This window comes from Cyprinodon variegatus, unplaced genomic scaffold, assembly GCF_000732505.1.
Source record: "Cyprinodon variegatus isolate N-32 unplaced genomic scaffold, C_variegatus-1.0 Scaffold271, whole genome shotgun sequence".
NCBI classification, from domain to species: Eukaryota; Metazoa; Chordata; class Actinopteri; order Cyprinodontiformes; family Cyprinodontidae; genus Cyprinodon; species Cyprinodon variegatus.
In genome coordinates, this window is record NW_015150724.1 from 731,806 (window position 1) to 743,344 (window position 11,539).

An 11,539-nucleotide genomic window follows, 5' to 3' on the forward strand; every position below is an offset into this window, starting at 1 on the left:
GTGACGTCACGGCCGGAAGATGGCAGGAGGGAGGGGCTACTATATTTGGGCAAAAATGGCCGCTCCCAGACTCTGTGATCGCAATGAAAATTATTACTTTTATTTTTTTTTACTGATTAACACTAAATTCATTATAAACATATTAGTTTTAGGTATAGATAATTATCCATTGATCATTCCTTGCTGACCGGACTTTTCCTTTAAAGCAGGACTTTACTCTGTTCCACTCAATACTTAATTAGGTCTCCTTATAAACTTTTATACTGAATATTAATTTTATAAAACTTACGATTAACCAAGTATTAGTATTTCTAACTTCTCCATATGTCAAATGTTGACATTTATTTGCAGGCCAACAAACAAAATTCCTATTTAGAGAACAGCAGCTGCCGCGGTCAGGGAAATGTTTAGATTTTAGAGGTGTGACAACCTGTAGATGTCAGAGGATATTTGAAAGTCAGCGTAAAAATTAATATGGGTGTATTTTTTTCTTTCCAATTAGGTCCTAATTCATTGCTGTAACTGAATCGTTTCTGGAGATCAAAGTAATCACTGTAAAGGTTTTGCCCACAGGTTAAACAGTACGTGTCGAGAGCCGAGGAGCTGAAGGCTCTGCTCGCTTCGGACAACAAACGGAGCTTCGAGGAAGCTCGGACATCCAGAGACGTTCTCCGAGGTAAAGATCAGATGTTTGTTTTTTTTTTACAAACATTTGATTAGGTTTTACATTTATAGCCTGATCTGTTCCAGTATTTGTTGTTGTTAGTTTACTTTGCCGACATGATGGATTTATTTCTTTGACAGGAACATTAATAATAAAGGTTGCAAACTGACTTTCACCTCCGAAGCAACAACCTTGTCTGGTTTTGAGCATTTTTTGCAAAGTAAAAGCTTAATGTTTTCCCACATTATTCGATTCCGTTTGTAATGAGATCAACAGACACGTTTTTGTTAAAGGCCAATGAGGAGACTGATTTTTTTTTTCTTCTTTTCTTTCCGGGCTGATACGACTTTTTAATTCTTTATATGATTAAACATATGATACAATGATAATAAATCTTTCAATTCAAATGAAAAGAAACCTTTATTAAGAAACCAAACAAAGCAAATGGATGGAATATCGATGCATGTGCTTAATGTTTAACTCAAGCCATGGCTGCTAAATTAACTAATACCTGCCAAAAATATCCACTGACTGATGTGTCTGTCTATATTTAGTTTTAAAATGCAATGCCATTGGCAGTAAAACACACCCTCAGCATGATGATGAAAAAGTATTGGAAAAATAAGTAAAAAAATATCTAGATAAGTGTATTTGCCCTTAATTTGAGCAGGTAAATGGTGTGATCTGCTAATAGAATGAACATTTTCCTCCTAGAATAAGATAAGTAGATATTATTCACTTGAAAATAAGATAATAGAGATTTTTATTATTTTAACCTAAGTATTTTTATTCCATTGGCAGATTGTTTTGCTTATTTACCCAAATCAAGGGAAAATATAGCTCTTTAACAAAAAAATAACTTACCTAGATTTGTATTTTTACAGCGTGACCATAAATGTTGTTTGGCATGTCTGTATATTTAACCATTCCAAATTAACATAATCTTAAACATTTTGTCCTGTTCTTTCCCCTTGGAGGTGATGGTCTGGGTGAGATGGGTTTGTCACACTTTAGTTTACTAAAATGTCAGCAATGCCAATCAACACATCTGATTGTGGAAAGGATAAAGCAGGCTAAAGTTCAGCTTCAAGAATATCCTTGCTGACCCTATGTCCTAATGTCATTTATGGCAGTAAAAACTCGTCAAACATCCAGCCAGCATGTACTGTTTCTATCTATATGGACGATTTTATCCAAATATTGGTTGATGAAAATTGGTGTCATTTGTTTGAACCAATGAAACCCTGAGGTTTAAGCGGTTATTTTTATTGGTTTAAAGATTTTAAACTGCCATACACTTTTAGTGAATATGCTTAAGGTCTGAGTTTATAGTCTAAACTAAGAATTGATTCAAATCTAAGAATTGTCTTTCTCCTGACAGAAATGTCTAAAGACCAACCACGTCTCCTGGCCGCCTTGGACATGGCCTCTACAGCCATTGCTAAGGTTAGATACCCAGATGTTCACAGATGAAGGTCTAAGAAATTAAATCATGCAATAAAACCAACCAGAAGTTAAGAAAAAAATCACCAAAACTATTGGTAGCCCTATGATACGGAGTGAATTTTGTTCCATTGTTGTTGCAAACTAAGGATATGTTTTGTAAATGGAAATTTTGAAAACAAGTAGTCCAATACTGAAATAAAACTTTAAAAAGATTTTTTTTTAAAGTTTTTCAAGAGTAACTTTGCGGTTTTCTCAGATTTTCTTATTTCAAACTATTCATGAAATTTGCTTTTTTTCAGATTTTTTATATTCCTACATTTTATTTGTTCTAGTTTCATCACAGCATCATTTTTTTTATTAAAGTATTTTTTTCCTATTTTGATTTACCACAAAACAATAATGGTATAAAATTGACTCCAGTTAACAGAACATGTTTAGCAGATTTTATCTGACTGACACACAAATAATAGTACAGAAATGCTAAGTAGAAGGACTTTTTTTTTTTTACAAATAAGAATTATTTCACCCAGAAAGTTAATAAAGCAAAGCTGTGCGAAGCCTTTATCTTTACGAAAGCACAATGAGTTTGTTCTCTTTTTCTTTGTTTCTGTGAAATAATGCATGTCTGCTTTATTGCTGAATTCATTTTGAAATGAACACCTGTTAGTCAAATTCTGGAGGCAGTTGTTTGCATCAAATGTTGAGATTTGTAGTGGATAAAAATGTTTCCAAACGCTGCATAATTTCCACTCCACCTAATTGCTTTTTATTGGTCTATCTTATAAAGTCCCAAATAAATACTTCAAGGTTGGTGGTTGATACTCAACAAAATAAAAACAAAAGAACTTCAGTATAAAGGGTTCTTTTATCCTATAAAATAGACTTCTTCTTCTAGAGGAAAAAGAAATTAGATTTGTTTTTTTGTGGGATTTATCATTTAAAATGGTGATCTGACTCTTTCAATCGTCTTTCCCAGGAGGAATATGGATCAGATGATCACGAAGCTTTGGACGTGTACCAGCAGTGTTTAGGGGAGCTTCTGTTAGCTTTAGCAGGTATACCCATTTATTTGACTATTTCACTATTTCACTGCATTATCCATAAAGTCGCAGGGAAGCGGCCGTTCCAACCGTTGCATTTCCGAATTCTCCCGAGTGGCGCCCGACTTTACATGAGTGAATAAAGTAAATGTGATTGGTCGATTAACAAGGGGGCGGGATCGTTGTGGCGGAAGGTTCGCAAGCAAGTTTGATTGTGCCGGTTTGTGGGAAGCATCTTGCTAACCAGTTAGCAACTTAGTGCTAGTAGGTTACTAATGGGAAATTCCATTGAGACCAAGCAACAACACTGTCAAGGAACGCTATGGACAGCGGAAACATGCAAGAGGAGGAGAGTTTAGTGTCGGAGGTCGTGGATGAGTCTCCTCCGTCATCCATTTTTTATTTAGAGGAGGAAAGTGGGGACGAAGATGTTGTGGAAGAGGACGCCAGGGCGGCAGAAGCTTGGTTTGGTGTAGAAGCCTTCCAGCCGTACATGTTGGAGCCCTTGCCTCGCAACGCTGCCAGTTCTGTTAGCTCTACGCCTGCCGAAGACACAGACGTCCATCCCCGTGAACACTGGGACGCAACTCAATGGGAAAGGAAAGGATTATTTTTTCAATCGTTGCGTATATTAGCTGCGACACATGAATCAAGATGCTATGACCGAAAAAAGTTGATTGGCGGATGACCGTTGATATATGATTGGCCGAATTTAGGTGTTCGGGCTGACATATAAATAACTGGCCTGCAGAAGATAACGGGGAAAAAATGCACAGATTTTAAGACAGGATTTTTTTCAATTAAAAATTTTCTAACTTTTGGGACAATAGGGTTTGATAAAGAGTGCATTTATATATACGTTTAAGCCAGAATGATTTGACGTTTAAATACGAGTTCCCTACGACTTAAAGTCGTTTTTAATGTTGAGTCAGCGCTCTTGTAGTGAAATTAAGAAATGTTTTGTTTTTCATAAGCAGAATAGGACTCCTTCATAAGAGCTGAGGTTACGGATTAGCTAAACAATGTTGAGTAATACTACAGAAATAAAACAGAAACAGATGAAAATTTAGACGGGAGCTTAGAGACTTAAGATGTAGTGATTTCGATGGGATGAGGCAGCAGCGGGAAGATCTGGAGTCGTTTTAGCGTTGCACGGTGCAGTATCCGAAGAGGCGAGTGGCTCTGTGGCCTGGCGTCCATCAGACTTGGTTCATGAGTTGAGCCTAATGGAGGAGGTGGAACAGAGTGATCCAGATGTGGCTTTGAGCTGGGATGAGACCCGCTGCCAGTGCCCTGTGTGTGGTATGAGAGTCCCGCCATCTGCTTCACATTCAGACGCCATAATTCAGCCGTGTGTGTTACTGAAACCTGGAGACAAACAAAAACTATTATCCCAGTTTCAATAACTTGATTGGTTAAAGATGCTGTGGAGTAAAACAACCAAAAAAAAAAACTACGTAAAATCTGATCTCTGGTAAGGGAATCATGGATCGATCATTTCTGCCGCAGATTCTTAGGAGGTCCTTTTGTTCCCCCTGAAGCTTTTTGCTGCTTAGCTCCCCAGTCAACCTCCCTGCCACTCTGCCCTCCTCCTCCTCCTCTCGTTTTCCATTTCTCTGCCCTCAAGCGCAGCTCGCTCTGAAAACAATGGCCTCCATTAGAACAATTTCCACTCCTTGAGACTCCGGTCAACACGCTCCTGAAATCAAATCTAGTATCTGCCTCTTCTTGAACAACGTAAATGGATGCTAGGCTCCTCTGCTACTTTACTTTCATTACTTCTCTGCTGTTTTGTTTTATTTCTCTCCCCCCTCACTCTTGTTGATCCAGCTGAGCCCCAGGGTCGCAGGAGAGAGCTGCTTCATGGTGAGGTGAGTGGGTGAAGAAAAGGTTCTGCTTTAGCCACCAGTAGGCTTACAGGTAATCATCACATGACCCATGTTTTTTATTTTTATTAGCAGCAAGACCTTTAAAAATAGCCCAACATATCATCCATTGTTATCATTAAACCTTCTGATGCTTCGGTATGGCTTTAAACATCAATAATAAATGAAAACCATTTTATTCTAAATGCTCTATTTATGGGCTAAATGTGACATTAGGGAATGTTTTTGCAATGTTTTTGTTTTTGAGATATTCAGGTTAATATTTGATGTTTTACAACTTTGTGTTTTAGCTTTAATTGTAAAAGCAAACGAAATAAAACAGAAACAAAAGAAAACATGAATCATATATTTAAAAATGTTACATTTCATTTAATTCGATTTAATTTTAAAAATGAATTCATGTTCATGGCACCGAATTACAGCAAGCACATTTTGAAGCCCATCAGGTAGACATGAAGTCCAGTTATAGATGGATAGGAAAACATTTTTTAGAGAAAATTTAGAGAGGATTCCACATCTAAGAAATTACATTTTACAAGGTGAACCAGACAGAATTATTAATATGACCAATAGTCTCTTTAAAATAAATGTAACTATTTCAATTTTTGATTTTTATTTGACCTTTTTGAGTTGATGTCCTGCTAATAAGGAGTCTATAACCTTCTGTTTGTCTGATATTTACATAAGAATCAACATAAAGACTCTTTTAGTTGCTGGTGCCATTTATTAGCCTCGTGAGACCATCCTGATCTCGCGAGCTTTCAAGATTTCCCTCGCTAATCAGTCTGGAGACTCTCCGTTAAAGAAAATTTGGAGCCGTTCACCAAACGAACGTCCAATCAGCGTTGGCTGTGAGGCGGGTTGAGGTGTGACGCAACGAGAAGCGCGACAGTTCAGTCTAAAGAACATGGCGGCTTCAGCCGATGAAACTAGCGTTAGCGTGGCTATCCAGCAAGTTTTATCGGAATTACAGAGTATTTCTTCACTGAAAGAAGAGCAAAACACTGCTCTGGAGGCTTTTCTCAGAGGAAAAGATGTTTTTGCTCTTCTCCCGACTGGTTTCAGCAAGAGTTTGATCTATCAATTGGCTCCTCTTCGTCGTCGCTCTGTTAGTACGTCATATGCTTTGTTGATCTGATTCGTTTATTTGGCCCGTCTATCACCAACATAGGCCAATCAGCTAACCAGTATTTTCGCCCCTTCCCAAAATTACTTCAACGGAAGGTTTCCAGATGGATATGCGGAGCAAATCCATCTGGTGCAGTCAGGTTAGCCATTTATCCTGCTGGATAAGGATCCATGTTGGATCTGGCACCATGCACATTGAGAGTGATAAAATATCTGAGGCAAATTGTGTGGTCTTTGCGGTCACCAAATCATCATAGCAACTATAAGTAGCTGTCTAAAAGCCGTACTTTTGCTAGAAAAAGCCTTTTATTTGCCTACAATCACTACACATGTGCAGTTTGCAGAACCAACTGACTAGATTGTTTTGTTTGGTCAGGTGAGGCTAAGATTGGCAAAAAAGCAATACAGGTATGTCTGAGGAGGAGCAAAGTGTTTAAAGTTCATACATAAGAACAACACAATTTTTAATTTTTTTGTTGTTGGTCCCTTTAATTCATGAGTCAAACAGTCAAGGTAGAATTTGTTGAAAACCTGCTTTAGCCTGAGTCATGTGGAACTACATCCATCCACTGCTGTGCTGTCTGCCAGTGAAAAATAGAAGCACGCTCTGTAACAAAGCAATAAAAAGGCTCCAATCTGTTAAAGAGAAGGAAAAAAAATAAAAAAATCATCTTAATAGCTACAATTTACAACCAATAATGCAAACATTTTCTTTGGTAACTTGGGTTTATCAATTTTTAAAATGAGAGGTTTTCTAGAGAAATGCAAGAAACTAACGTTTGTTTTAAAGAGGCAAAATTAAAAAAAGAAGTTAAACAAATTAAAGTATAGATTTTGTTAATAGCTCACTACAGATCCTCAAAAATTACTTCTGTACTGCAATGACTTATTTGCTATATGCCTCTGGCTTGCATTTCAATGCAGATAGAAAAGGGTGACTTCACATGAGGCTTTTAGCTATTTTTCTGGTAAAAATTACATTCAATTCAATTTATTTCTATAGAGATAATTCAATGCATGTCATCTCAAAGCACTTTACAGAGACAATTCAACCAGTCAAGCAGTTGGATTGGTTTAAAGTTTTCTATCTAAGGAAAATATATTGATTGCATCGACTCATTGAGCAATCCCTCACACCAAGCATGCTTGTAGGGACAGTGGAGAGTAAAAACTCCCTTTGAACTCCCTTTGAACAGGAATAGAATGGTGATAGACGGGCCAAATAAACCAATCAGATCAACGAAGCATATGACGTACTAACAGAGCGACGACGAAGAGGAGCCAATTGGTAGATCAAACTCTTGCTGAAACCAGTCGGGAGAAGAGCAAAAACATCTTTTCCTCTGAGAAAAGCCTCCAGAGCAGTGTTTTGCTCTTCTTTCAGGGAAGAAATACTCTGTAATTCCGATAAAACTTGCTCGATAGCCACGCTAACGCTAGTTTCATCGGCTGAAGCCGCCATGTTCTTTAGACTGAACTGTCGCGCTTCTCGTTGCGTCACACCTCAACCCGCCTCAAAGCCAACGCTGATTGGACGTTCGTTTGGTGAACGGCTCCAAATTTTCTTCAACAGAGAGTCTCCAGACTGATTAGCGAGGGAAACCTTGAAAGCTCGCGAGATCAGGATGGTCTCATGAGGCATGAAAAAGAGGTCCCTATGTCTTCCAGTAGCCTAAACCGATAGCAGCATAACTATAGAGATAGCTGTGGATAACCTGAGCCACTCTAACTTTGAGGTTTATCAAAAAGGAAAGTTTGTGAAGACTTTGTGTCTGCCTGGCGGACTAAAACTGGTAGTTGGTTTCACAGAGAAGCTAAGAAGTAAAGCAACAAAGCAGGTGCAGCATTAAACTCAGTCAGTCAAATTTCTGCACAATTAGCCGCCTTTGTTGTCTGTTTTCTAACCAGCCAAATGGTTTGTAACTAAAAGAAACTCTCTCTCAGCTAACACCTTCACACATACTTAAAGAAATTTATTGAAGATTGTTAGGAAGGAACAGCTGTCTATATCAACTTAACCTACAAACTATACAGCTGAATAGATGCTGAAAACAAGGGGACCAGTCATTGGGTTGACCGGGGTAGAAGACCTCATGTTGCAGAGACAAACTATGACGACACTCTCTGAAATATTTCTGCATCAGCTGAAGTCGCCAAACACCACAGCACCATCTTTAATTCTCCTCTGGTAGAGGGAACCACCAGCTGCCATCTCTGATTTGACTGCTCAGCCAAAATTAGTAATTAAGAATAAATGACCTTTGTCAGACATGTAATCATCAAACCCAATCCTTCCTCTGAAGTCTGACGGGTCAGGCTTTTATAGGCAGCACAGGGTTTGAGTTTCTAAAAACATGTAACCCAGAGTACCATTAATGATGGTGATAAAATGAATGAGGAATAAAGAACCATGATTGAAACTCAAACAGAGAATAAAATGAGAAATTAGGAATAATCTAGAGAATCCTGTTGTTTTAAACCGCCAGAAGTTGAAGGTTTGCTGTTGGTTTTCTGTTTGTGTTTTCTTTTTGGCCATTGTTTACCCAGCAGCTGAACCAACAAAACACAACATCTTCCACCAACAAACCCCAGGAGAGAGGGCAGGGCCCTGACTGGGCCTCATAGACCTCCATGTTTGAAGTTTTATGGGTGCTTGCCTTAAGCAAATTCAGATGCGGTTGTAATAAGCTAATGCAGCAGAGGGAGGCAGGGTTAAATTAAAAGCACGTGTGTTTGTTAGAACCCAAAACAGCCGAACACGCTCCTCCGTGGCTGGACACTGTTTGAGTTCAGAAGTTTTTCAGAAAAAGCTTTTTTCTTTCTTTTTGTGGAGCTGTTCCCTATTTTAACTTCACATGGCTGCTGTTGTCCTACAGTATCATGTTTTGCTAACATGCGTGAGTTTGTTTCCACATTTGTTGCCCTTACTGATTAGAGGGATCCTGATTAAAGTCCCGCGGTGAAATAATATCAGGATTGGAGCCGGATCCTAAGAACCAGCCGTCCAAATGATCATTAAAGCCTCTTTAAGACTCTTTAAGAAAAGTTTCAGCTCTTTCTCTCTCTACCTCTCTCTCTAACTTTACAATCGTCAAGTATACATGTTTTTACGTGGTGCCTTAAAGGTATTTTTAATTACCTGTTTAGCTGCTCCCTGTAAAGCTAGAATACAAACAATTTTCATTGTGAAATGGTAATAAAGGGTTTTTTTTATGTCTCTTGTCAGATTAAAAGCCTGATGACCAGAGCTGAATACCTCAAGAAGCATATCAAGGTAAAATAACTTTTAAAACGCTAAAGTTGTACATCAAATCCAGGAAGTGAGCCAAATATCGATGACAAGTTTATGTTCATGTTTCAGATGCAGGAGACTGAGAGGGATGTGTCCCTCGACCGAGAATCTCTCGCTGAATCCGTCAGAGGCTGTGAGTTCCCTCTTAAACTCATTTATGTTAAAGCAGCAGGGTTCTACTGGAAGGTTTGCGGCCATAACTGGCTGGAGGATGAGGGAAAATCGACGTCCGCAGGTTCAAATAAAATGTCCCTCCATTGAATCCTTTCCCAGCGGTTGACTATATGCCATCGTCATGCTCAAACTCAGGATGTTGAGCAGCGCTGAGCTTTTCTAAAGCTAATATTGTGGAATATGATGCAGAAAAAGGATGGCCTGTATAACACCAACTTCAAAAAAGAAACAACAGCCTGCAAATGCTTCTTATTTCTATTTAATACTTAATGACTATTTTCACATACATATTTAAATCCCGCTGAAGATTTTTAGGTTTTAATATAACTGCTTCTCCCTCATGGTCACATATGTGGACAAAGTCTTAATTCAGAGTATTTTCTGGGCTTAACTCCAAGATTGCTGTTGGACACCGAGACAATATCCTGTTCTCAGGACTAAATTCCCGAGGAATTATGAGTTTAAAAAAAATAAGGAAAGGGGGAAGGGATCTAAGAACTCAGCTCGCTGCTCAAGTTTTATGAAGAATGCGGCTTCTTACCCTGCTGTTGTTGTTTTAATGAAACCACACTACAGCCCGAGCCAGCAGCTGGCATGGCTCCAACAGCAGCTGCTTCAGAGCGGGTCGCAGCAACGCCCATGCCTGTCTGCTGACCTGAGACTGTACCAAAATATGCAGCAAAATGACCAGAATCAGCGCACTGTACTGCTGATACAGTTTACCTTACAGGCGGAACTACAGGAAGTGTTTTTGCATCTTCGGAGTAACCTCTACACATAACAGGGGACGCAGAAACTCAGAGAGGCTGAAGCCAAGCATTTCCACAGCTTAGGAAGTGGTAGCAGAGATACAGCCTTGGAAATCATCTAAAGGAAAATGTTTCTTGCTTCATTTTTTACATTGACATTGGTGAATGGCAAATTAAATTCCTCTGAATGATCAGAACTTGGAACATCCTGAATCGAATCCTGAATCCTGAATTAAAAAAAACAAGCCTTTTTATATATATATATATATATGTATGTATATATGTGTGTGTATATATATATATGTGTGTATATATATATATATATATATATATATGTGTGTGTATATATATATATATGTGTGTATATATATATATATGTGTGTATATATATATATATGTGTGTATATATATATGTGTGTATATATCCACAAATGGTCACACAAATGTGGACCTTAGAAAAAAGTGTAAGAATAACCTATTAGTGAAGAAATACAGTCATTCATACCTTTTCAAATGTGGTGTAATTATTTATGGAGTGAATTTTGCTCCATTATTGTTGCAAGTAAAGAACACCTCTTGTAAATGAGGAATTGAAACAAATAATGCAATCCAGGAATGTCATGTTGAAAAAACTTTTTAAAGGGATATTGTGTAAGAATTATTGCCATCTAGTGGTAAAATAGGGGTACTTCTGTCAAATTTAATTTTTTTGCTTCCACCAACAATGGAACAAAATTCCCTCCATAATTATGACATTCTAATCTATAAGGACAGGTGTGGTTATCGCTTAATGAGCTGAAACATGGTGGGAAACGTTTTTTTTTTTTATTCGAGACGTGTGGCATTGATGAATAACACGAGTTTGTGGTTCCTTTCAGCCTGCAGCTTGCAGTGAGCGGCGCAGCAGCTGTAAAACCCAGGAATGCTCTGCGGACTGTCCGTCAGTTTTCAGCTTGGACACAGAGCCCTCACCACAGCAGGCCTCTGCAGGGGCCAAAGCACACTGCATCCTAACCCACTGAGTACACTATCTGGGTGGGAAGTGACAGTTACCAGCCAAAGATGCTTTGGCTGCTGCTGTAAAGCTCCTCTACTATATGAATTGGCAGGTAAAGGACTCAGTTTGAAGGATTTTTTTTTCCTACTTTTTATTTTCTTCT

The 11,539-nt window shown here is 38.4% G+C and overlaps 1 protein-coding gene across 1 annotated transcript in view; it reads left to right on the forward strand.

Moving 5' to 3' along the window:
* Window positions 1-11,539, forward strand: part of ulk3 (unc-51 like kinase 3) — a 16,461-nt gene extending 4,922 nt beyond the window's left edge. Inside the window, exons 7-13 of the mRNA XM_015382976.1 lie at window positions 574-676; window positions 2,046-2,110; window positions 3,087-3,165; window positions 4,981-5,021; window positions 9,391-9,438; window positions 9,526-9,589; window positions 11,258-11,539. Coding sequence (XP_015238462.1) covers window positions 574-676; window positions 2,046-2,110; window positions 3,087-3,165; window positions 4,981-5,021; window positions 9,391-9,438; window positions 9,526-9,589; window positions 11,258-11,274 — 417 coding nt within the window. The 3' untranslated portion in view covers window positions 11,275-11,539. The remainder of the gene's footprint in view (window positions 1-573; window positions 677-2,045; window positions 2,111-3,086; window positions 3,166-4,980; window positions 5,022-9,390; window positions 9,439-9,525; window positions 9,590-11,257) is intronic.